The 27473-nt window shown below is 40.2% G+C and overlaps 1 protein-coding gene across 2 annotated transcripts in view; it reads right to left on the bottom strand.

The window, feature by feature from the left end:
- Positions 1 to 27473, bottom strand: part of LOC134345414 (ephrin type-A receptor 3-like) — a 380595-nt gene that overhangs the window by 325426 nt on the left and 27696 nt on the right. For both annotated transcript variants that reach the window (XM_063046042.1, XM_063046043.1), the window contains exon 2: positions 22835 to 22899. In XM_063046042.1, the coding sequence (XP_062902112.1) occupies positions 22835 to 22899 (65 nt within the window). The remainder of the gene's footprint in view (positions 1 to 22834; positions 22900 to 27473) is intronic.

Below are 27473 nucleotides of genomic sequence, written 5' to 3'. Positions count from 1 at the left end.
TAAATAATATGTCTTTTTTTTTCTTTTCTAATTTGGTTTTTTTTTAAGATTTTTCCTCATTTATTCCTCTACCATGTTTAATTATATTTAGAGTTTGGGAAACTTTATACATCTGTATTATTACCAATACTATATTTACAACGTCAATTATTAATGTAATCCCAATCTGTTCATTAATACTGTTGTTATGTTTATAATTTTGAAAATTAATAAAAAGATTGGAAAAGAAAGAAAGAGATCAAGCTCACATGCAGCATTTATGCTGGCAACTCATTCCACACTCTCTCCACCCTCTGAGTGAAGAACTTTCCCTCACACTCCCCATAAACTTCTCACCTTACACCCTTAAGCCATGACCTCTGGCTGTAGTCCTACCCAACCTCAGTACGAAAAGCATGCTTGTCTTTACCCTATCTATCCCCCTCAAAATTTTGTATACCTCTAACAAATTTCCTCTTAATCTATGTTCTAAAAAACTTCTCTTATAAGTTCCCTTATAAACATATAAACTTTCCTTATTCAATTTTGCCTTATAACTCAGGTTCTCAAGAGCCAGCAACATCTTTGTAAATTTCTCTATACTGTTTCAACCTTATTTACATCTTTCCTTTAGGTAGGTGACCAAAACTGCACACAATACTCCAATTAAGCATCATCACCGTCTTACACAACTACAAAATAACATCCCATTTCCTGTACTCAATACTTTGAGTTATAAAGGCCAATGTGCCAAAAGCTTTCTTTACAACCCTATCCATATGTGGCGCTGCTTTCGATAAAGTATGGACCTGTATTCTTAGATCCCCTTGTTGTACAACACTCTTTAGTTCACTGTGCAAGACCAACTACCTACCAAAATGTAACACCTCATACTTTTCTGCATTAAATTCTATATGCCATTTTTCAGCCAATTTTTCCATCTGATGCAGATCCCTCTGCAAGCCATGATAGCCTTTTCTCGCTGTCCACTGGACTGCAAATCTTTGTGTTATCTACAAATTTGCTGATCCATTTAACCACATTATCGATATAGATGAAAAATAACAACAGACCAACCACCGATCCCTGTGGCACACCACTGTCACAAGCCTCCAGTCAGAGTGACAACCATCTACTACCGCTCTCTGGCTTCTCCCACAAAACCGATACTTAATCCAATTTTCTACCTAATCTTGAACGCAATGCGACTGAACCTTCTTGGCCAACCTCCCATGCGGGACCTTGTCAAATACCTTGCTAATTTTCATGCTTTTTGCAGGAGAAAAGCTACCATTGTTTTTGGGTAGAAGTTATTATTTGTTTTAACATTCTCCCTTTTTAAAAAATATATCCTTAACCCTATGCTTAATCCACCTGGTTAACAGATTCTTTGCTCGGCAAAAATCATTCAATTTACTGAGACCTTTAAACTAAATTGCTACAAGCTTGAAAGGAGAGTGAATGGAGTTTAGCAATTCAATTGTAATGGCTTGGAACTTTAAGATAACCATTTTATTCAGCATGAATAATGTAACCTTGAACCATAAGAACATTGAGTACACCTCATTGTGGACTGTGCATTCTCAAAGCTGACAGCAATTCACAGTTATAAGAAACTTCTCTTCACCTGTCAGCTATTTTCAGAAACCATGTGATTGGCATGTTTTCCTCCAGGTATCATAATTACCTAGAATTATTAGTTAGCAAATGCTGCAATGCATCACCTGTGCTTAATATAGATCAATTCCAATATTTTATTAAACACAAAAAAAATTCTGTGGGCAAATAAAATTAAGTGACCAGTAACCTCATTGATCAGTATAAATTAGCTTCAGGAGTTTGCTTCCATGTGTTTATAATCAGGACCATCACAGATTACATAGAAACATAGAAAACCTACAGCGCATTACAGGCCCTTCAGCCCACAATGCTGTGCTAAACATGTACTTACTTCAGAAATTACCTAGGGTTACCCATAGCCCTCTATTTTTCTAAGCTCCATGTACCTACCCAGGAGTCTCCTAAAAGACCCTATCATATCTGCCTCCACCATCGTCGCAGGCAGCCCATTCCATGCACTCACCACTCTATGCATAAAAAAAAACTTACCTCCAACATCTCCTCCGTACCCACTCCCAAGCACCTTAAAACTGTGCCCTCTCGTGTTAACCATTTCAGCCCTGGGAAAAAGCCTCTGACTATCCACACATATTCACATGGAAGCAAGTTATCCCACAGACTTTGTACCCCAGACTGCAAACATACACAGAACCACTTAACCAGCAAGGGAGAAAATACCAAATACACATCAGCTGATTAGGATGTAGAAAAATGCCAAGTAGGCAGATTTAGAAAACAAAAATAGCAGCTGTTAGAAATATGAAGTAAAAAGAAAAAAAATTTGGAAATATTTTGCAGGTCAGGGAGCATCTGTAGAGAGAAAAACAGCTGCTGCTTCAGGTCAATAACTTCACCAAAAGTTAGAGAAATAACACATATTAAGTTGCAACGAGGAGGTGACAGGGAAAGAACAGAGGGAATATCGGTGATTGAATGCCCAAATTGAATGATGCACTTAGTGCCAACAGAGAGAAGATGCCACAGGCTAGTTACCTCAGATGATCTACCTGCAGTGAGGTAATTAGAAAGAGATGGATGAATGAGACAATGAAGACCAAAATAAATACTAGAGTCGTGGGATACAGAACACTACAGTTAATGGAAATCTAGATTAATCAGAGAATGCTGGAAATACTCAACAGGTCAGGCAACATCTATGGAGAGAGATGCTGATGCTACTGGCCCATTATTGTTCACTGGAACTGGGCAGTTCTGAGACAATTGTACAATTGATTATCTGAAGTTGTAGAATTTAATATTGACTCCCCATCCCAATTCCTGTAATAGAAGATAGTTCCTCAAAGCTTATGAATGGACAGAATTGTTACACTGCATCCCTCAGGTGAAAGGGTCTATAGAGGCACTCACACAGGATTATGTAGTGAGAACAGCACATTTTATAATCTATTTCTAGATTACAAGGTTAATCTTAAAAACTAACATTTAGATCTTTAACCAGCATCCTTTTTATGGCAACCTAATTATGTGCTGTTATGCTGAAGAAAACTAGTTGGCAGTTATATGCGCCACCACTTCAATGACTGGTTTTCTCTTATGCCTACTGTCCATGCTCTGACAAAGGAGTAGAAAGAATAGCTACTGCATGAAGCAGAGGGATGGGAAGAAGCTTGTATGGAGCATAAAACAGTTGGTCTATAAGGCCTGTTTCTGTGAAGTATACCCTCCAAAAAAGCAGGATATCCAGTGGGAGATGGACATTCACTGCACAGGCCTTTGCAAGTTCTGATAAACTACAGTACATGTTAAGGCATGTCTGCGTGCTTTGCCAGGCACATTGTGGTGGCTTTTGCTCTTTATTCTAGCTGAATATTTGCTGCAATTAAATTAGGAACTAGACAAAATTTCAGCAGTAATGAAAGCAAAGTGCTTTCCTCTTATTACTTTGCAAGAGCATTCAGCAGCAAACAACCCTTACGGTGAAACAATCAAATGCATGATTCCACTACAGACATTTGAATAAACTTCCCAACACAAGCTATGAGCTGTTGAGCACACACATTATGCAGTCTCCTCATCAGTAATGAAAAACACTTTAAACATTTATTTTAATTTGAGGGATTACTGCCAAATTTCACACTCAAAATTAGTAAATACCACTTTTCTATCACCTGGGGAAATTTGACGAGCCTATTTATCTCTAGGATGTAAAATAACACTCAAAGCAATAGCCAGATTAAATTGCAATGTACCTTTACATATATTAACTTGATTTATTGTGAGATCAACTCAATAACTATGATTTAAATAATAAGTCAAAGTTCTATAACTTACAAACACAAAGGCTAAACACCAACATGTTTTCTCAGCAGTGACTTCATGATGCTGGGTCTTGAACTAAAAAGAATGGTTTTCCACTGAACACAGACCCAAATTCAGCAGGTGTGGGTGACCTATTGTTCGAGTGAGTAAGCTGAACCAATACAGAAAATCCCTTTAACATTTCATTTTGGTTAATGCGCATGGGCTTTATTTGGGAGAAATTCACCTTCCAGTTTTTTTCCTCCTGGCACCCCATTAGTAGTTGACGAATATGATTGCAAATTGTCAGGCCACAGCACGAGCTTTAAATGGTGCATTATGATGTTCTCCCTCAGTAAATTGTATTCCACCAATTCCATTTGTACACTGTCTCCAAAAGTCAAGGTCACACTTATAAGCCACATTTTACAGACAAACAACTAGTGGAAACAAACCTAATCTTCAGGCTTTTCTTTTAGGATATTGATTTTTCATGTCAGGAAAAGAACCACCATTTCACCAACAAATGGCCAAAGCTCTGAGATTTCAAACCAATTTCTAAAGAAATCATTTGATGGAATTCATACTCTTTGCTTTCCTGTAGCGAGTCTTTATTGCAACATCATAGTTCTCATTTCCTCACATCTTTTCAGATCCAAGAAGTCCAAGCTTTAAAAGCTGCAAGACATTCTGCCGGGTCTTTTTCTGTTCCCATTATTGTAACAAATATAGACACTGGCACAGATCTTCTGCCCATGATCCACCAGAAAAGAAGGAACCTACTCCTGGACCAACTCACGGCTTCCAAGGTGGCTCTGAGAGTAGCGATCGACTAAGAATCTAGTTCTTAACACTTTGGCAGCAGAGCAGCCGACCACCATTGGTGCAAGTGCCATCAGTGGACAGAGTTCTCGAGCAAAATCCCTCACCAAAGCTGACTGCTTTGTGAATAGCTTAACTCAGGAGGTGGTCATCCCACAGATCAAAAGAAATGGAAGAGAAGAAACAATGACAACCACGCCTTCCTCTATGCACTCCTCCCAAAGAAAGCTTAATAACCTGTACCGTATTTAGACTGTGGAAAGAAAATTCCCCTGGATATTGTAGTTGGATTCAAATCCATAACATCACTATGGGCAGATCAGTTATACAGGGAATGAAGAGAAGTGTCACTGAAGCAGTAGTAATCAGGAGTTCTACAGTTAAGGAAGCAGAATGCCATTTTTGTGGTCGCTATTCTACATGTCAGGTTCAGAACACTGGAGGGGCTGGAGGAACCACCAGAGACCATGCAGTTATGTACAACTCCACTTCATTGACTAACTTTCTCTGAAGCCCATTTTCCAAAGTCAAAGTCAAAGAAACAAAAAGATCAGCTGCTGGTGAGCTAGAGGAATGGGAGGAAGTTTGTCTGGAGCATGATCCAGTTGGACCAAATGGCCTGGAATTGGAATGTAAATTTGATAATGAAGTAAGATAAGCACGGACAGTACAAGTCTTTGCATCCAGTTCTGAGAACATGCAGGACTGTGTCTTTTATGAGGTCTTTTTATGATGGCTTGTGCTCCGCATTGGTTTTGATAGCACGACTAGAAAAAAAAAAGTCAAGGTCCATCAAACAGCATTTTAAAGAAGTTATAAAATATAAAGAAACAGTATCATCAAATTTATCAATCCTTAGTCTATTCTTGAGCTCTGAATAGGTGGAATTTAGATGAATTTCTGACCGGAGAGAAGGTGCAGGAGGGAGGATTTCACTCAAGAGCCATTACCTGCAGGGTTTCCAGACCAATGTGATTAAGCAGAAATGATGGATTGAATAGCCTTCTCTGTGTAGTTTACTTTCTACTTTATTACTAGAGGTGATTTTTCATCACCAGGCAAGGTAATGACGGGGCCAAATGATAGTTGCTGCAAAGCTAAATTCCCACAACGCACAAGGAAAACCAGGATCCCACGTTTCCATTCAAAAGTCTGCCCCCTACAGTCTACCACCGCAATCATTAGCAATGCTGCAAAGCGTAGCCAGTATAAATCAGGAATTATTAATTATATTTCAAACACAAGCAAAACAGATGATAGAAAAATAAAGGGAATTAAGACAGGGAGAAGACAAACAAGAAAATTAAATTATTTAAATTTAATAGCACTGACACTTGTTGAATTAATTTATGAATCAAACCTACAAAAATCAGACCTTTACTGCCAGAAAGGTTGTTTGCTAATTTATTTAGAGATACAGCAATGAACAGGCCCTTCTAGCTCAACAAACTGCACCACACAGCAACTCACCTACTTAAACCTATTCTAATCGCAGGGCAATGTACAATAACCCATTAGCCCACTAACTGGCACGTCTTTGGAATGTGGGAGGAAACTAGAGCATCCGAAGGAAATGCACACACTCATGGGAAGGGCGTACAAACTGCCTATAGGGGATGCCAGAATTGGACTCTAAACTCTGACGCTCTGAACACTAAATCGCACTAGATGCTACGCTATCGTGGCCCACTAGGTTGTTTGATAATAACTGCAACTTGAATTTTTAAAAAAATGCTTAGACTTAATTGCATCGGCTCTAACTTTTTTTTTGTTTGCAATGTCTGATATGGAACTCTAGCTAAGTACTACAACTGTATAGTCTTAAATTAATTTCAGAGTCATATCTATTAATGAAGGACTGTAGGTACAGAGAAACATGCCCAATACGTCTGGATTTCTGAGTTCAACTCACACATTCAGTAGCTGAAATTCACTGTCTAATTTAATCCATGGTAAGCCTTGCCATAATTCTCAACACCAACTCCAGCCCAATGAGGCACCAGTCTTCATGGACACTTTCTCTAGACACTTTTGCCATTGCCATTTTTGTTCTGATTTTGTTACACACTAACTGCAGTTCTTCACAATTTGTAGAACTGCAACAGTCAGCTCTATCTTTGTAATATAAGACAGCCCAGGATAACCAGTCCATGAAAAACTTCACAACATGTTTCTAGTCATTACAACTATGTAGCTAACAATCTACCTGTTCAATGCCCTTCAGACCAGTATTCACCAGGTACAATGCACATGTTCAGAAGTGTTAAACAGTAATGTGTAAAAAGTCTTAGGCGTATATCTAGGATGCCTAAGACTTTGCAAAGTACTGTAATTTTATGTATTGCACTGTACTCTTGCCACAAAAAGACAAATTTTTGACATATGTGACTGATGATAAATCTGATTCTGATATTGGGTCTCTATTGTAGATTGAGAGTGGGAAACGATCAGGGAGAGAGAGTGAGAAGCACCAGAGAGAAGCATTATGTAATGATCAATAGACCAATTGTTTAGAACCAAATGACCTTGCCTGCTGTCTCAGGGCTGGGTGTGTCTGCACCAGCACCATAGCCCATCCCACCCATGCTTAGCATCCCTTCTCTGCCACACCCCTTTTGCAGCACTCCGGCCTCACTATCCCCAACATCCTTTGCTCCTGCTAGATTTACAAACTCGCTCTCCACTCCACATTTACAAATACACACTATGCAAAAGTCTTAGGCACCCTAGCTATATATATGCGCCTAAGAATTGTGCACAGTACTATACCTACAGAAGCAGGCCATTCAACACATTAGGTTCATGCTAGTTCCCATCAACCGCATTCCCACTTTCCTTATTTCCCTGTAGCCCAGGAACATATTCTCTCACATGCTCAACTCCTCCTTTTTGATATTTTCCCTTTTGCACACTTCCAGGAGATAATTTACAGTGGCTAATTAGCCTAACCGCATCTTCATGATATGCAAGAAAATTTAATCAACTGGCTGAAACCAGGATAAGACGCAAACTTTATAAGACACCACTCAGGGTCAGAATCGAACCTGGATCATTGGAGCTGTACAATAATAGTATTAATATCATGTTGCATCTAAAGGATTGATCCCTTTTATAAAGGGAAGACAGAAATTTGCCTTCATCATTTGGACTAAACAAGCAGAATTGCATATTTCCTTTTATACTAATTGTATGACCTAGAAATACACTTAAGGATTCTTCACAACTGATATCCTCAGTATTCTTTTACTTTGCAGAATGTCTTCCTTTGCACATTTGTTGTTTGTCAGTCTCCGTCTCTAAAGTGTTTAAAAAAAATCTACCAATTTCTTTTTTCCCTATAAATAAATCGAGGTAGTATATATTAATATATATGTACTTTGATAACAAGTTTTCTTTGAACTTTTATATAGCTGCTTAATATTCATTTCCTCGTAAGTTAACAAAACTGTATATCAATCAGAAAGTGCAACAAACAGTTCTAATAGCGAGAGGCTTGTACTTCTGTTTCAGAAGTTTTGCTGCCCATGTACCAAGATCAGTAATTGCAGCAATTCCTTTGTATTTTTCCAAGACAGGTATATCAGGATTGATTTACGGCAACAGATTTTGTGAATCTTATGAGAAAATGCTACTTTCTTTTACCTTAATATGTAGGGTGGGCATCTGTGGGTGCATGATAGCACAATCATTATTTTAAACCTATATATTGCCTGTGGCAAGTCTGCTGCAGAGATTGATTCTCAGCTGGAATCCTGCTGAGAAGCTCCAAGTAGCATATTTGTTTTATTAAATTGCATTACAAGGGAAGATGGACGAAACGCTCAATCAGGAATGCTGATACACCGCTCAAGGATAGTAGGGATACTCCACTGTGAAGAAAATAGTACGACACACCTTCCATGGTTACTAATCATAAGCAGAAATGTCCTATGAAACAAAATATTAGCGCTGAAGACCACATGGAAGTTTATTTCCCATGGTACAATGAGGGAAAATGAGACAAAGTGAGCAAGGACCAAAAATGGATTTTAAAATGATCTTACTGTTGATATGAATCCAGTTTCATTCTGTGGTCAGTTCTGATCATTTCTCTGTAGGAAGCCCCCAAAGGAAGTCTAACAGTGGTTGCAGGATATGATGGATATATGTGTTACACATGAGAACTCACAGAACCATAAAGCTCCCATCATGGATTCCTTAAGGTACAAAGACAAGGGAAGCATGAAGAACCTAAGATCTCAGCTGTAACACTGAAGTGAAGACTCACTGTAAAAGATCAATACAGTACATAGTGAACACATTATTCAGCAGTAAAGATAATATCAATTCAATTCTGGTTATGAAGCAAAGGCTGCAATCCTAATATTGCTTTAATTCATGAAGCTGGAAGATAAATATTTCAATTTGGGAAGAACAAGAGGGAGAAAAAGAACAATAAAAATGTCATAGCCAAAGTGATTTTTTTTTGCTCAAAAGTCTGAATTTCTTTCCGCTCTATTTAGATTTGTGATGAATACTTATTCAAAGAGTTAGTCAATGAGAATTTAACTTATAGAAATACTTTTACAAGCACAGATATATAGAAGCATTCCTACAGATTTATTTCCCAAATCAATGTCAAGACAAAGGTAGCTTAGTAAAACCTACTGCATAATACTTGGGGCATAGTTTTGTAATATAGGATTTTAGGAGCAAACAACTGAAATTACAAACAGAAGTATAGTGAAGCAACAGCAGCAGTAAGAAATACTACCCAAATAAAATTGTAAATTGGATTGATTAGGAAACTTCGGCAGGTTCATCTTGACTGCACACCGATGCTACGCACAAGGATCCTCAGCCGCCATTAAAATCATTCGGTCCGTTTATATTTTATACATTTGATAAAATCCCCATGAAGGTCACACTTCAGCAAAGTAAAGAGACCAAACTTCTGTTTGCAGAGCAAGCCTGGAGAATTATTATAATGCACAAGGCAGACATTCTGCCCATCGAGTCTGTGCTACTTCCTAAATGGTTTAAGCAGAAATTAATACCCTGGTCCTCTTCTACAATCTTTCCAATGTTTCTCTATCCTCAGTCTCGTGAACACCAGTTGCAGCATTTTTAATACTGACCTTACTATGGTCTTGTTGAAAGACAGAATGTACTGTCTATGTTGTGTCATCCTGTTGCCAACATACACAGAAAAAAATCTTGAGTTAAACACCTTTCCTGTTATGTGCTGCATACACCAAACATGGAGAGAGAATACAATCTTATGGATGCTAAGGTCAGGGTATGTGTGATCTTGAGGCTAAAACAGATGTACTGAACTTTACCTTTTAAATATATTGGACTTTGAATTCTAATACAGTGGATCCTAGTTAATTGGCCTTTTGGTTAATCGGAGCAGCCACTTATTTGAGACAACTCTTAAAAATAAAAACGAATTGAGAAAATAGCTGGGATTCCCTTCGTTTATTTGGGACATTTTACTGCTTAACTGAGACAGGAGACTACTGCTGAATAGCTTCTGACTAGCGTCAGTTGCATGCACTTGTGTGGCCATTACATCAGACACTGTGCCAAGCTTAAAGTGAACAGTTTTTAAATGACGAACGTGAGTTTGTGTTAAAAAAACAGTCATTTTTATCACTGACTGTTGTTGAGAAATGAGCAGTAAGACACTTCAGAACTGCTTTGCTCACTGTCGTTTCAAGCATTCAGGCTTGGAGATGTCAGAAACAGCTGAGAGTGAAAATGAAATGATTTTGCTACTTCAACAAGTTATGAATGACAGAGAATATGAAGGTATTGACAACCATCTTGAATGTTACAATGAAAAAAAGAGGACTTGGAGGATGCAGCCTTTGAAAGCATTATATAGGAAGGCAGTCCTTTATCTTCATTAGGTGTCTGCGCTGATGTTGTTCAGTTACGGTCAAAAGAACACAGCAGCACACTCTGGATGAATTCCTACATTGGTAACTATTAGGAACTAATACAATTTTATAGTGCTGTGGTAGTATTGATAGTATTCTAATTTTTCTGTGTTTCTTTTACATACATAATTTGTCACTGTATTTGTCTTGTTTATACCTTTGTAACTATTCCCATGAAACTTCAGCTAATTGGAACAGCCTCTTAATTGGGCCAGGATGGACTGGTGCCAATGAACCAGACTCTGCTATAGTTTCCTATGACCTTCCATGCAATATGGAAACCAGTGGATACATTTGTGGTTGACATTTGCTATGATTTTGGCTGCCAGAGTTTACAGGTGGTACTAACTCTGGAAAAACAGATTATTCACTAAATACATCCAAAATTCCAAATAAGCAGTTTGCATGTTACAGGGAAACGTTAAGATACAGCTGCTTCATCCCAAAACGTCCCCACTGCTCAGCTGTCAGACTGTTTCAGAGGTTATATCCCAGGGTTATTGCAAACAAAAGATGGGAAGCATTGCAACACACATCAAAGTTGCTGGTGAACGCAGCAGGCCAGGCAGCATCAGGTGAAGGGTCCTGATGAAGGGTCTCGGCCTGAAACGTCGACCGTACCTCTTCCTAGAGATGCTGCCTGGCCTGCTGCATTCACCAGCAACTTTGATGTGTGCTGCTTGAATTTCCAGCATCTGCAGAATTCCTCGTGTTTACGATGGGAAGCATTGTTGTTCATGAACTTTATTTCAGGAGGATGAAGGGAAACTCTGAAAAATAACAGTACAACTCTAGTGCCAACATGCATGCATAATTATCAGCCTCCAAATAAACAAGTTATTTCTCTGCAGTGAGAGTATATCTGTGCAAAGTATTATTCCCCAGAGCGGATGCCAGCAAAGCATCATATCTTTGCTACACCAAGTCTCCAATGTAACGCCTATTTTGAACCAAAGGGAATTATATTAAACAAGGCTACTTGCAATACATACGTTTCTCCGGGAGAGAGAAAGCAAAGGATTAGTTTGCACAGAAGACAACCATTTCTTTCACACACTTCTGGATCATATGGGTTACCACATAACTATATACTACAGAGAATGACAAACTTACCCCAATTATAGATCTATGCAATTGTTTAAGCCTAATCAAGATGTCCTTCAATATTCTGGATTAAAGAGATTTTATTGAATGCATGGATTGATGCAATTTGCTACATATGTTCCTTTCTAGTAAAAACAAGAACTATTTGATCAAAGACACATTGTAGTCGTCGGGGCTAGCTGGTGCTGGGGGCAGTTGGGGCTGTTGACTGAGTGGGTGAGGACTTTGATGTGGAGGAGCCTACTAGTTTGGAAAGGGTTCGTTTGTAGCCTATGGCTGCAAAAGGGAGGGGGTGGGCATTGAGATTGAAGGGGGAGGGTGGGAGACTGTGGAATACTCCAGAAGTAAGGGTAGCCAAAAAAGGGGTGCATCAAGTGCAAGACCTGAAGTAATAGGGGACAACAAATTGAGGAAAATGGGTGACTTGGAGGAATTTATATTTTTGTATAAAATTAAAGGTCAGAAGGAAGGAGGAGGAGGATTGAGAGCCCTTAATCCTTTGAAAGTGGCAGCAGCATTAGAGAACCAAATAGGTAAAGGATTCCAGGCCAAGATTTTGTCTAATGGATTGCTGAAAATTCGTTGCAAAGATATTGACCATTATAACAGTGCTAAAATGGTGGGAAAATTGGTTGTGAAAGTGGAGTGTATTACTCTGAAAGAAAGGAAGGGAGTTAAGGGGGTAGTGTATGGTATTTGGTCTGGCATGACTGAAAAGGAAATTTTGGACAATGTTAAAGCCAAACGATTAAAATCGAGAGAAGGTGGTAATTGGGATTCCCCTGTTCTTCTGGTTTGTGCAGGTGATGTTCTTCCAACTAGAGTCCATCTTGGGTGCATGTCTTATCAAGTTAGAGAATACATTAGGCCTCCCTTATGCTGTTTTAATTGCCAGATATTTGGACATGTTGCTGGTTCATGCCGAGGTAAAAGAAGATGTATGAAATGTGGAGAGGATCATGATATTAAAGCATGTAAGGCAGTGGTGCCTAAATGCAGTAACTGTGGAGGGGACCATATAGCGGCGTTCAGAGGATGTGAGTATTTTAGTAAGGCAAAGCAGATTCAGGATGTTAGTATCCAACAAAAAATATCATATGCTGAAGCAGTAAAGAAAGTTGATAGAGAGCAAAGGATAAGTAAAGAAAAGATTGTTCATTCCAAGTTCTTCAACTGTGGTTCCTTCAGAAATGATGTTGATGACTGAAGAGTCTTTTTTGGCGTTTGTTGTTGATGTACTGTCGGGGCTAAAACTACAGCCAAGAGGTCGTATGTGATAAAAGTAGTTGTTGGAGCTGCAGAGAGATTCCTTGATATAAAACAGATTTCGCCGGAAAAATTACGAGTTTATAACAGACAAGCAATCACTGAATACTTCCCAGTTGTCGGGATCAGAGAATATGGAGGAGCTATATGTGGATGAAGAGACAAATAATTAGTATTTGGATGTTTTTAATATTACAATGGAATGCAAGAAGTTTATCTGCAAATGGTCAAGAATTAGAAAGATTTGTTGGAACTTTTAAAGACGAGCCTGATTTGATCTGTATACAGGAGACATGGTTAAAGCCTCATTTAGATTTTGGGATCCCTGGATATGATAGTTTGAGAGCTGACAGAACAGGTAAATTCGGTGGAGGGTGTGCAACTTTCATAAAAACAGGACTCCAGCTTAGAAGACTTGATTTTAAATCTAACCTTGAAATTGTGGCTGTGGAGGTTAGGAGCTCTCGTGGTCAAACAACTTTGATTAACTTTTATAATCCAGGCAATATGATGTTATCAGATTTGGATGAAATTATGAATAAGGTAAGATTCCCAGTAATCTGAGTTGGAGATTTCAATACCCATAATCCTATATGGGGTAGTGAAAGTAAAGACAGTAATGGAGCAGTAATAGAGGGGTTTCTAGATAAACACAACATGGTACCGCTAAAAGACGGAAGGCCTACAAGACTTAACATCGTAAAGAATACTTGTAGTCACTTAGACTTATCTATCACTTCCTCAAACTTAGCTAGGGTTGGGGAATGGGATGTTATGGACAGATACACACTAGGAAGTTATCACTATCCTATATTATGTAGATTTGGTAGAAATTTGATAGTAGAAGTTGAGGAGAGGTCTGCTAGGTATAACTTTTCTTTGGCCCATTGGGATGAGTACCAGGAGAAAGCTGTGGATATAGTAGAAGAGATTAATAGCGAGGGCTCCATAGACGATTGGAATGAATTCCTCTGTTCTATAATTCATAAAGTTGCTCAGTTGACTATTCCGCTACAGAATGTACTTAAGGCTCGAGCATTAGTTCCGTGGTGGAATAAAAATTGTGATATAGCAGTAAGAAACAGAAATAGAGCTTACAGGAAATTAAGTACCCAGTGTTAGATAATGTTATGAAGTATAAAATGGAAAGAGCAGTAGCAAGGAGAGTAATTAAAAATGCAAAGAGGGATAGTTGGAGAAGATTTTGTGGAACCCTGGGCCCTGAGACACCTATAAAGCAGCTATGGATGATCATTCACAGAATGTCAGGGATATATGGGAAACCACCTATCCCAGCTTTGCTGTAAGGAGATATTGAAGCTATAACCAATAAGGAAAAGGCTGATATGTTTGTAGCTGTGTTCCAAGCGTAACACAGTTCTGGAGAGTTAGGTGATCTGAGAAAGGAAATTATGTTAAAGGAAAGTTGGAAATTGGACAGGAGTTTGGATGATAATAGCTCCATAAATTTGTTTTTCTCCCTTCAGGAATTGCAGGAAGCTGTCCAATCAGGTTCAAACACTTCACCTGGTAGGGATGGACTGTGTTAGGAATTGCTTAAGCATTTAGATAACTCTGTATTAACAGAAATTCTAGTGTTGTTTAATTCAGTGTGGAAAGAAGGAAAATTACCAGTAGAATGGAAGCATGCGGTGGTAGTTCCAGTTTTAAAGCCAGGTAAGGACGCGTCTGGTCCTAGTTCGTATCGGCCTAGAGCTTTAACGTCAGTGCTTTGTAAAACTACGGAATGAATGGTCACCAGACTTGTTTTTTTTGGAAAATAAGGGACATTTTGCTGCCTGTGAAAATGGTTTTAGAACTGGAAGATCAACAATGGAATCTGTTGCCCTTTTAGATCATGATATTAAAAAAGCATTTCAAAATAGAGAAGTAATGGTAAGTGTATTTCTAGATATTAAAAGAGCATATGACTCACTATGGAAGGATGGCTTATTAATTAAACTTTATGATGCAGGAATTAGAGGTAGAATGTTTAATTGGATCAAAGATTTCCTTAAGGAAAGGACAATTCAAGTAAGGATAGGCGGTACAAGCTCCAAGTCAGTTAAAATAGGTAATGGTACCCCTCAAGCAAGTGTCATTAGTCCAGTTCTTTTTAATGTCATGGTAAATGACATCTTTGATCAGGTAGGGACAGCATTTGGCAAATCATTGTTTGCAGATGATGGTGCAATCTGAAAAAGAGGAAAAAACATCAAGTATATATTAAGGCAGGTACAAAAGGCTTGAAGATCAGTTGAAAACTGGGCTAATAAATGGGGTAACACACATCGAAGTTGTTGGTGAACACAGCAGGCCAGGCAGCATCTCTAGGAAGAGGTACAGTCAACGTTTCAGGCCGAGACCCTTCGTCAGGACTAACTGAAGGAAGAGCTAGTAAGAGCCTCTTACTAGCTCTTCCTTCAGTTAGTCCTGACGAAGGGTCTCGGACCGAAACATCGACTGTACCTCTTCCTAGAGATGCTGCCTGGCCTGCTGCGTTCACCAGCAACTTTGATGTGCATTGCTTGAATTTCCAGCATTTGCAGAATTCCTCGTGTTTACGCTAATAAATGGGGTTTCAGGATTTCTGCTTCTAAGTCCAAATACATGATTTTTGGCTTTAGAAGAAAGATTCCTGATTGTGAATTGTGTCTATATGATTCTGCACCAGAAAGACTCAAGGTATTCAAGTTTTTAGGTGTCTGGTTTGATGAAAGACTTACTTGGAGGGTTCATATATTGGAAAGTGTGAGAAAGTTTTAAATGTTATGAGAAGTACTGCTGGATGCGACTGGGGAGCAGGGCGGGAAACTATGTACTTAATATATCTAGCTATGATTAGATAGGTTATAGATTATGGTTGTACTGCTATTGGTTCCGCTGCTACGGCAGTGCTTGGAAAACTAGACACTGTGCAGTCCAAAGCACTTAGACTCTGTTGTGGAGCTTTTAGAACAACATCAGTCCCGGCATTATGTGCCTCTGCATTTAATTCAAATTCAGCTGTGCCTGCAGTATTGGGCAAAACTAAATGGATTCAATCACAGCTGTCCATCAAAGTGTCTTTTGCAGGGAAGTCAGAGCACCGAAGTAAAATTAAAAGATACCCATTTTTAGATTTGGTTAATAACTGGGCTGTGAAATTGAAACTGACTGAGGAAGACATAGTTGGCCAAATTTGCCTGCCACCCGTCCCTTTTTGGCTCTTTCCAGAACCAGAAGTAGACCAATTCCTCCTTTTTCACTTTAAAGGAAGCAGTGCAATTTCATCAGTGTTGATCACAAATGAATATTTAAATAATAAATGGGGATCTTATCTGGAGATTTTTACTGATGGCTCAGTGGACCCAGAGAGCAGTAGGACAGGATTTGGGATGTATGTGTCTCAACTTGGAGTTAAGATTGGTCACCAGGTTTCAGATGGTGTTTCTGTCTTTGCAACAGAATTATTAGCAATCCTCTGGGCCTTATGGTGGATAGAAGACTCTCGACCACGTAGGGATATCATCTGTTCGGATTCTACTGCTGCCTTAGAGTCTATAAAAGGGATAAATCAAAAGCTCATCCTGACATAGTTATTAAGATTCTCTTAGTGTTGTTTAGAGTAGGGAAGGTGGGTTGTGCAGTTAGATTTTCATGGATACCTGGGCATGCTGGGGTGGAGGGAAATGAAATTGTGGATGGCAGTTCCTTACAAAGCAGGCAAGTAGAAATTAGAGTTCCCCTAGGCAGAGCAGAATTGAGAAGTAGGATTAAAAAAGGTATAGAGAAGAAGTGGCAGAAGGATTGGAAAAATGAATTAAGGGGCAGGCATTATTTTTCTAGTCACCCACTAGTCAAAAAGGTCTCAGACTGTTACCTTTTAAGTCGTAGAGATATGGTGAAATTTACAAGACTTAGGTTGGGGCATTGTGGGCTAAACTATTATTTAAAGATAATAGGAAAACATCCTACTAGATTATGTGACTGTGCTAGTCCAGAGAGAGTCCAGCATGTTTTGCTGAGCTGTAATCGATACAAAATTGAAAGAAGCATGTTGTTCAAGAGGCTATCTGGCTTAAATTTATTTTGGTTTTCTATTAAATCTTTGTTTGGCCATCAAGAGAATCAACATCTGATTGAAGAGTATTATTCAGTTTATACATGAGACTAGGTTGTATTCGAGAATTTCAGTTCCTTGAAGTTCTACAATTAATTATACATCCTGCGCCTAGATGCATCTAAACAGCCGGAAATAGAAGAAGACGACAGACACATTGTCACGTGCCAATTAAAGATTTAAAGATGAGCTTTATACGTCACTTGTACAGTAAAACACACGGTGAAGTGCATTGTTTGTGTCAAGGACCAGCACAGTCTGAAAAGTGCTGGGAAGCATCTTGCAAGGGTTGCCATCTTTTTGGCACCAATTTGCATGCCCACAATTTACTGATCTCTACGTCTTTGGAATGTGAGAGGAAACCAGAGCACCCCGGGGGGAAACCTACACGACCATGTGGAGAACGTACAAGCTCCTTATAGACAATGGCAGGATTTGAACCCTGATCACTGACACCATAATAGTGCTATACTAAACACTATGTTGACATACTGTCCAAAACTAAAAGCAAATAAAAACAAATGAAAAACTAAATTATCCACCCAAATTAAAAACAAGCTTTAAAATAATAAAAGACCAGGCCTAATGTATAAACTGAGTAATTGGACGAACATGTTTTGTTGACAGCTACAAACTTTACACCTTTAGATTATGCAGTCATGCAATTCTCATTGTGTTAATAGTTAATATACAAAAAAGATAGCACTTTTGACTGTTATTCCCAAACCCATTGCAAGCACAGGACCTTGGCAATTGGACACCATAGCAACTGCAGTTCCCCACACATTCATTTTCTAGTTACCAGTCAAATGCCTTTGAATTTGATTCAAAATGAATCTAGTTCTTGTATACATGGCTTGTCATAACATCTGGATGGAACTGTAATGTTACAAGTAATGTCATGGTAACTCCGAAACCAAAACTGAAATAACACTCTCACACTGATATCAGCTGAGGTGGCAACTGAACAATAAACAAACAAACATCAGTCTTCCCAAGCTGGTGAAAGAAAGACTTGCATAATTGTACATCGCACATTATGTCCTGAAGCCCCAGTTAATGAACCACAGTCACTCGTTCAGTGTAGGCAACACAGGTGCCAATCAGCACACGAAGTCTCCTGACAAAGCAACGTAATAATGATCAGATAATTTGTTTTAGTGTGTTGCTAAGGGGATAGATACAGATTGGAGCAAACAAGAAATGTTTTTTGCTCTCTGAATAACGTCACCGAATATTTTACATCTCCTTAAGGGGTAAGTGTGAGCCTTGATTTAGAATTTTATTAAGAAATACTTCTGGAAGTATGACTTCATCTGCAAAATCTAATGCTGTAGGTCTAAATTTTGTGCTCCTTGGTAACAGCCTTGATTCAGTAGGTGAGAGTTCTACCAAGATTGATTCTAAACAACTAATGACAGATCATAAAACCTCACACTATTCAGCAACCAGTGCTGAAGATGTATGTCCATAATTTTCCTCACATCATCAAAATTGGACTCAACTACAATCTTCTCAACTGATTAGCCTTTTCATATGCCCTGCTCTGCTTCAAGCTAAGCAGACATCACGATCGAGAGAGGCTGATTTCGACCATGTTACATAATCCTGGTGGTAAATGAAGATTAAAAAAAACATGAAATGATGCTGCAAATCTTAAAATCAGAAAATGCTGCAAGTCAACAGTTCTGACAAGAGCTTTTAACACAAAACACGGACTCTGCTCTTTGTTCCACAGATGATGTCTGACCTCCTGAATGTGTGCAGTGTGTTTTTTTTTCCACTTTTGATAACATTTGAACTGCTATCAGCTCCTCACGAAAGGCAGGCCAATTTAAAGATCTGTTTTTAAATCAGCCATTGGAACAGGTGAAAGTGATGAAATAAAGCCATTACTGGAGAAACCCATTAACATTTCGGTGCATAAGGAAACAGTGATAGGTCAAAAGTGAAGTCCATTAAATGGCTGTAATTGTGCAAAGGGTTGAAGTGATTCAAAGTCAGGGTGGATTTGCCATTGTTCATACTGATCCCAGCAGACACACAAAACTTAATTAACTTTCACTTTCTGAAACGACTCCTAACGACAAAATAATCAATTGCATTTCTATATACATGGTGCAGAAAAGGGGAAGAAAGGGATTCTTGTAATTGTTATGAAAGCAAGATTAATCACAGGTAGATAGGAGTGAAAATAAGATTGAGAGACTGTCATTTAACAAAGAATTAAAATATTTCAAAAAAAATTTCACGGCCAGGAAACAAAATTTGATGATAATTGGAGTTCACTGACAATGGTTGTGCAGGTGGATAAGGAAGTAAAGAAGACGAATGGCGTGCTTGCTTTCATTGGTGGAGGTGTTGAGTAGGGGTGCTGCAGCTATCGAAAACTTCAGTCAAACTGCAGTTGGAGCATTGTGTGCAGTTCCGATTGTCCCATTTTAGAGAGGATATGAAAAAGTGCAGCCGAGATTTACTAGGATGCTGCTTAGATTAGAGAGCAAGAGATCTGAGGAACAATTGGATAAACATAGCTTGTCCTTCCTAGAGCATCAGAGTCTGAGAAGAGACCTGATAAAGGTGTTTAAAACTATGAGAGGCTCAGGAGAGGATGGACAGTCAGAATCTTTTACCCAGTGTAGAAATGTCCACTACTAGTGGACATTTATGGCAGGAGAGAAGAATTTTAAAAGTAATATGAGGGGCAAGTTCTTTTTAAAATAAAAGGAGTGGTAAGTGCTTTGATGAGATACTAGGTGTAGTGGTGAAAACAGGCAGTTTGATGGATTTCACTAGATGAATATGAAGAGAATGGAGGAATATGGATGATATAAAGGAAGAGTTCATTTCGTATCCTTTGTATACTTATGTAGAAATGTGATGAGATTTATACTTCAATCATCAGTTCAGACAGTGGATTCTGGATCACTATAACTTATATATTTTTTTCAAACTTGTTTCCTCAATTTCCTTCCAATTCTTTTACTAGTTGAATCACGCTTACATTTTGACAAAAACAATTACTGTAATAAATATTTCTCTCTCCAGATGCAATTGTATAGTTTTAAAGAAAAACTTTTCCACTTTCAGTTGTTTGCTCACATTTCTGGATGTTTTTAGCCAAAAAGATACCAGTTTAGGGTAACCAGGACTTGTTCTTCTTTCTATATGGATACACATCTTTCAGGACCTGGTCAGTGATGGCAAGGCCAATTTTTATTGCTCATCCTTTAACATTTGGACTTGGAGGGCAGAGCTTAGTCAAGATGACACTAAACAACAACTCCTTTGCTTGCATCTTCAGAAACAGCTCTATTTCCATCTTTAATATCTCTATTTTTCCCTTTCAGGGTTCTTTTGAAGACCCTGACCTGGAGTTACACGCTGACTTCGGTTCTTTGTGGGAATAGGACCCACTCTCGGAGTGTCACAACTGTTATTCGACATGCCAAGGGCGCGGCCTAACAGTTCAGCTCACCTTTGGAGGCCTAGGATCTCAGGGCTCTGGAGATGGGGGGGAAGGGGGGAAATCGGAGGTCAGTGTCACAAACCCAGTGTGTCATGGGAGTCCGAAGATCTATGGCTGTGTGCCCAGAGACCTAAGATCTTTGGGCACAGAGCTTGGAAAAAAGTGACATAACAGACTTTTAACATCGTCAACCAGCAAGTTATATCTTATGTCTGCCCTCTTAAATAGAGACATAGAGACATAGAGAGAGAGAGACATAGAGAAATGGAGGGGGGGGAGAGAGAGAGAGGGGGGGAGAGAGGGGGAGAGGGGAGAGGGAGGGGGGAGAGGGAGGGGGGAGAGGGAGGGGGGAGAGGGAGGGGGGAGAGGGAGGGGGGAGAGGGAGGGGGGAGAGGGAGGGGGGAGAGGGAGGGGGGAGAGGGAGGGGGGAGAGGGAGGGGGGAGAGGGAGGGGGGAGAGGGAGGGGGGAGAGGGAGAGAAATGGAGGGGGAGGGGGAGAGGCAGAGAAATGGAGGGGGAGGGGGAGAGGCAGAGAAATGGAGGGGGGAGGAGGAGAGAGGGAGAGAGAAATGGACGGGGGAGGGGAGAGAGAGAGAGAGAAAGAGAGAGAGAGAGAGAGAGAGAGAGAGAGAAAGAGAGAGAGAGAGAAAGAGAGAGAGAGAGAAAGAGAGAGAGAGAGAAAGAGAGAGAGAGAGAGAGAGAGAGAGAGAGAGAGAGAGAGAGAGAGAGAGAGAGAGAGAGAGAGAGAGAGAGAGAAAGAGAGAGAGAGAGAAAGAGAGAGAGAGAAAGAGAGAGAGAGAAAGAGAGAGAGAGAGAGAGAGAGAGAGAGAGAGAGAGAAAGAGAGAGAGAGAGAGAGAAAGAGAGAGAAAGAGAGAGAAAGAGAGAGAAAGAGAGAGAAAGAGAGAGAAAGAGAGAGAAAGAGAGAGAAAGAGAGAGAAAGAGAGAGAGAGAGAGAGAAAGAGAGAGAAAGAGAGAGAAAGAGAGAGAAAGAGAGAGAAAGAGAGAGAAAGAGAGAGAGAGAGAGAGAGAGAGAGAGAGAGAGAGAGAAAGAGAGAGAAAGAGAGAGAAAGAGAGAGAAAGAGAGAGAAAGAGAGAGAAAGAGAGAGAAAGAGAGAGAAAGAGAGAGAAAGAGAGAGAAAGAGAGAGAAAGAGAGAGAAAGAGAGAGAAAGAGAGAGAAAGAGAGAAAGAACTCATTGTATGTTGAATACCAGGTGAGTAGTCTTTGGGGTACTGCATGACTGTGTCTTTGCTGTTGCTTTTGCTGCACGCTTCAGTGCTTGGTGACGGGAGCCGATGTTTTTCTTCGCCGCTGGGTGGGGGGTTGTTGCTTGCAGCTGCTTACGCGCGGTAGACTTGGGGTTCTAACATTTAACTATCATTCATTCTTTGGGGCACTCTTCTGTTTCCCTGGATGGTTGCGAAGAAAAAGCATTCCAGGATGTATATTGTATACACTTCTCTGACATTAAATGTACCTTTGAAATATTTAAGATAGGACTGAGACGGATTCTTGAAACACTGCTGTTCTTCGAGTGAAAGTACAAAGTACACCTTCAATGGGGTTGGTTAGGGAATGACTATGTCTATATATAGTTGCAATGAAGGAATGGTGAACTCCTTCCAAGTCAGGAAGGTGTATATTTTAAGAGGGAACATACAGACAATTGTATTCCCATGCACGTGTTCCCCTTAACTTTTAGTGGTAGACCTTGTGGTAACTTTGGAGATCTCAAGCGAACAGCAGATGTGCATTTTATACATGGTACACTAGGATGTTAGCCATTTTATGTACAACATCTCATTCAAATCATTTTTGTGACTGCATAATGCTTCACATTGGACAAAATGCAATCATAAATTGCACCAAAGGACTTTGGATTTTACTGCAAACCCTTGCTCTGTGAAGATATCTGTTAATAAATCTTTGTACTGTAAATGTAGAAAGAAGGAATGGGTTTCTCCATTTCACTCCTCCCCACAATTTTAGTCCATTTGATGGATCTATAAAAGGATAAAAATACATCCCATCACTATCACAATAGTAAGGAATACAATCTATTCCAAAGTATCTGAATTGGCAACTTTCATAGCTATTGAGAGCACCAAACATCTCCAATCACAAACTAGTTTGTTTTCCAAAAGGCATTACTCTGGGGGACCCATTTCAAATTTACCTGTGGTTGAAGAATCAGAATTCATAGTAGATTGGAGATTGTTTGAAATTGATTTTGGTGGTTATGCTTCTACTGAACTACTTATTCTACATATGATCATGCACTATACTCACCCCCTCGGGAGGATACGCCACCCAGCCCAAGTCTCCAGGCGCTGACATAGAGTCCAATAACGTAACTGTGAACAAGAGAAACAATTTTAGTTCTTCCTAGTGACAACACCATCTTTAAGTGAAGATCCCAAGTTAGGTCCCAAGGACTCACAACAGAACTAGTGTGGACAGAAGTGGACAAGGAGAAAATTCCTTTGATTTTAGCTTCAATAAACTCAAAATTATGGTTGAATATAAGCAGAATTTGCACATTTTGGGTTTCGAGTCCAGAACACTGTTTGGATTTCCAAGTTTTTCTAAGATAAATGCAGTTCTAGTTATAGGGAGTTAAGTGACTGAGTTATCGGGAATGGTTGGAGAGGCTAGGGCTCTTTTCCTTGGAACACAAGAGAGGGAGGTGATGTTATAGAAGTGTATAATATCATGAGGGGCAGAGAGGGTGGATGCACAGTCATTGGCTAAAATAGAGCGGAAAAATTTAATGGGATCTTAAACACAGAACAGTACAGCACAGGCCCTTCAACCCACAATGTTGTGCCAACCTTTTAAACCTACTCCAAGATCAATCTAACACTTCCTATCCACATAGCCCTCCATTTTTTCTTTCATCAATGTGCCTCTTAAATTTGCCTAATGTATCCGCCTCTACCACAACCAGTGGCTGGGCACTTAACACACTCACCACCTCCGTGTCACACAAGAACTACCTCTGACATCCTCCTATGCATTCCTCCATTCACCTCTTGTATTAGCAATTGCCACCTCAGGTCAAAGGTGCTTGCTGTCTTCTCCATCTTTCATCTTGTACATGTCCATCAAGTCACCTCTTATCCAAAGAGAAAGGGGTAAAGGCCCCAGCTCACTCAACCTGTCCTCATTAATCATGTTCTCTAGTCGAGGCAGCCTCCTGGTAAATTTCTTCTGCACCCCTTCTAACGATTCCACATCCTTCCTGAAATGGAGTGAACAGAACTGAAAACTCCAACTGCAGTCTAAACAGAGTTTTTTTTTCTTTTAAGAGCAGCAACATTATCTGGTGGCTCTTGAACTCAGTCCCTCCAACTAATGAAGGCACACTTTCTGAACTGCCCTATTAACTTACACAGAAACTTTGAAAAATCTATTGATGTGGACCCCAAAATCCCTTTGTTTCTCCACACCGCTAAGAATACTGTAATTACCCTTGTACTCTACTTTGAAGTTCAACCTTCCAAAGTGTATCACTTCACACTTCTCCAGATTGAACTCCATCTGCCATTTCTCAGCCCAGCTCTGCATCCTATCAATGTCCTGTTGTAACTTATGATGCCTTTCTACACGATCCACAACACTACCAACCTTCATGTCATCTGCAAACTTACTAACCCATCCTTCCACTTCCTCATCTTGTGCATTTATAAAAATAAGTTGCAACTTTTCTTATACACAGGCGATGGTGTATGTATATGAAATGAGCTGTGAGAGGAAGTGTTTGAGGCAGATCAGATAACAACATTTAAAATGACACTTGGACAGACACATGAAGAGGAAAGGTTTGAAAGGATATGAATCAAACACGGGTCAAATGGAACTAGTTCACTTGGGCACCTTGGTCATCACAAACCAGTTGTACTGAGGAGCCTGCTTTCATATTGTATGGCTTTTGTTCTTGAGTTCAAACAGTTCTTCAATTAATAAGCTCTACTAAATTTGCTGGGATGGTATATAACAACTAGATAACAAAACAGGTTTTCAACCTGATTTTGGAATTGGGGTTGCTGGATTCTGTGACTATTCGTGTGTGTTTTTTTTTTAAAAACACCATAAACAAGCAGAACAAGTCATGTAACGGTGTATTGTTCAGCAGATACACCGCACAAAATCCATCGAGATGCAGCTCCTAAGGGACCGCGTTACGGAACTGGAGCTGCAGCTCGAAGACCTTCATCTGGTCAGGGAGAGCGAGGAGGTGATAGAGAGGAGTGGAAGGCAGGTGGTCACGCCGGGGCCACGGGAGGCAGACAAGTGGGTCACGGTTAGGAGGGGGAAGGGGAAAAGTCAGGTGATGGGGAGTACCCCGGTGGCTGTGCCCCTTAACAACAGGTACTCCTGTTTGAGTACTGTTGGGGGGGACAGCTTACCCGGGGGAAGCGACAGTGGCCGTGCCTCCGGCACAGAGTCTGGCCCTGTAGCTCAGAAGGGTAGGGCAAGGAAGAGGAGGGCAGTTGTGATAGGGGACTCGATAGTAAGGGGGTCAGATAGGCGATTCTATGGACGCAGTCCAGAGACCCAGATGGTAGTTTGCCTCCCTGGTGCCAGGGTCCGGGATATTTCTGATCGTGTCCAAGATATCCTGAAGTGGGAGGGTGAGGAGCCAGAGGTCGTGGTACATATAGGTACCAATGACATAGGTAGGAAAAGGGATGAGGTCCTGAAAGGAGAATATAGGGAGCTAGGAAGGGAGTTGAGAAAAAGGACCGCAAAGGTAGTAATCTCGGGATTACTGCCTGTGCCACGCGACAGTGAGAGTAGGAATGCGATGAGGTGGAGGATAAATGCGTGGCTGAGGGATTGGAGCAGGGGGCAGGGATTCAAGTTTTTGGATCATTGGGACCTCTTTTGGCGCAGGCGTGACCTGTACAAAAAGGACGGGTTACACTTGAATCCTAGGGGCACCAATATCCTGGCAGGGAGATTAGCGAGGGCTACTGAGGTGACTTTAAACTAGAATGGTTGGGGGGTGGGAATCAAATTAAAGAGGCTAGGCGAGAGGAGGTTAGTTCACAACAGAGGGATGGGAACCAGTGCAGAGAGACAGAGGGGTGTAAAGTGAGCGTAGAAGCAAAAAGTACAAAGGAGAAAAGTAAAAGTGGCAGGCCGACAAATCCAGGGCAAGCATTAAAAAGGGCCACTTTTCAACATAATTGTATAAGGGCTAAGAGAGTTGTAAAAGAGCGCCTGAAGGCTTTATGTGTCAATGCAAGGAGCATTTGTAATAAGGTGGATGAATTGAAAGTGCAGATTGTTATTAATGATTATGATATAGTTGGGATCACAGAGACACGGCTCCAGGGTGACCAGGGATGGGAGCTCAACGTTCAGGGATATTCAATATTCAGGAGGGATAGACATGAAGGAAGGGGAGGTGGGGTGGCGTTGCTGGTTAAAGAAGAGATTAACGCAATAGAAAGGAAGGACATAAACCGGGAAGATGTGGAATCGATATGGGTAGAGCTGCGTAACACTAAGGGGCAGAAGATGCTGGTGGGAGTTGTGTACAGGCCACCTAACAGTGGTAGTGAGGTCGGAGATGGTATTAAACAGGAAATTAGAAATATGTGCAATAAAGGAACAGCAGTTATAATGGGTGACTTCAATCTACATGTAGACTGGGTGAACCAAATTGGTAAAGGTGCTGAGGAAGAGGATTTCTTGGAATGTATGCGGGATGGTTTTTTGAACCAACATGTCGAGGAACCAACTAGAGAGCAGGCTATTCTGGACTGGGTTTTGAGCAATGAGGAAGGGTTAATTAACAATCTTGTCATGAGAGGCACCTTGGGTAAGAGTGACCATAATATGGTGGAATTCTTCATTAATATAGAGAGTGACATAGTTAATTCAGAAACAAAGGTTCTGAACTTAAAGAGGGGTAACTTTGAAGGTATGAGACGTGAATTAGCTAAGATAGACTGGCAAATGACACTTAAAGGATTGACGGTGGATATGCAATGGCAAGCATTTAAAGGTTGCATGGATGAACTACAACAATTGTTCATCCCAGTTTGGCAAAAGAATAAATCAAGGAAGGTAGTGCACCCGTGGCTGACAAGAGAAATTAGGGATAGGATCAATTCCAAAGAAGTAGCATACAAATTAGCCAGAGAAAGTGGCTCACCTGAGGACTGGGAGAAATTCAGAGTTCAGCAGAGGAGGACAAAGGGCTTAATTAGGAAGGGGAAAAAAGATTATGAGAGAAAACTGGCGGGGAACATAAAAATGGACTGTAAAAGCTTTTATAGATATGTAAAAAGGGAAAGACTGGTAAAGACAAATGTAGGTCCCCTGCAGACAGAAATAGGTGAATTGATTATGGGGAGCAAGGACATGGCAGACCAATTGAATAATTACTTTGGTTCTGTCTTCACTAAGGAGGACATAAATAATCTTCCAGAAGTAGTAAGGGACAGAGGGTCCAGTGAGATGGAGGAACTGAGTGAAATACATGTTAGTAGGGAAGTGGTGTTAGGTAAATTGAAGGGATTGAAGGCAGATAAATCCCCAGGGCCAGATGGTCTGCACCCTAGAGTGCTTAAGGAAGTAGCCCAAGAAATAGTGGATGCATTAGTGATAATTTTTCAAAACTCGTTAGATTCTGGACTAGTTCCTGAGGATTGGAGGGTGGCTAATGTAACCCCACTTTTTGAAAAAGGAGGGAGAGAGAAACCGGGGAATTATAGACCGGTTAGCCTAACGTCGGTGGTGGGGAAACTGCTGGAGTCAGTTATCAAGAATGTGATAACAGCACATTTGGAAAGCGGTGAAATGATCGGACAAAGTCAGCATGGATTTGTGAAAGGAAAATCATGTCTGACGAATCTCATAGAATTTTTTGAGGAGGTAACTAGTAGAGTGGATAGGGGAGAACAAGTGGATGTGG

Source organism: Mobula hypostoma, chromosome 4 (genome assembly GCF_963921235.1).
Source record: "Mobula hypostoma chromosome 4, sMobHyp1.1, whole genome shotgun sequence".
Taxonomy (NCBI): Eukaryota; Metazoa; Chordata; class Chondrichthyes; order Myliobatiformes; family Myliobatidae; genus Mobula; species Mobula hypostoma.
Note: the sequence above shows the minus strand (reverse complement) of the source record. Positions and strands in the feature narration are given on the sequence as shown.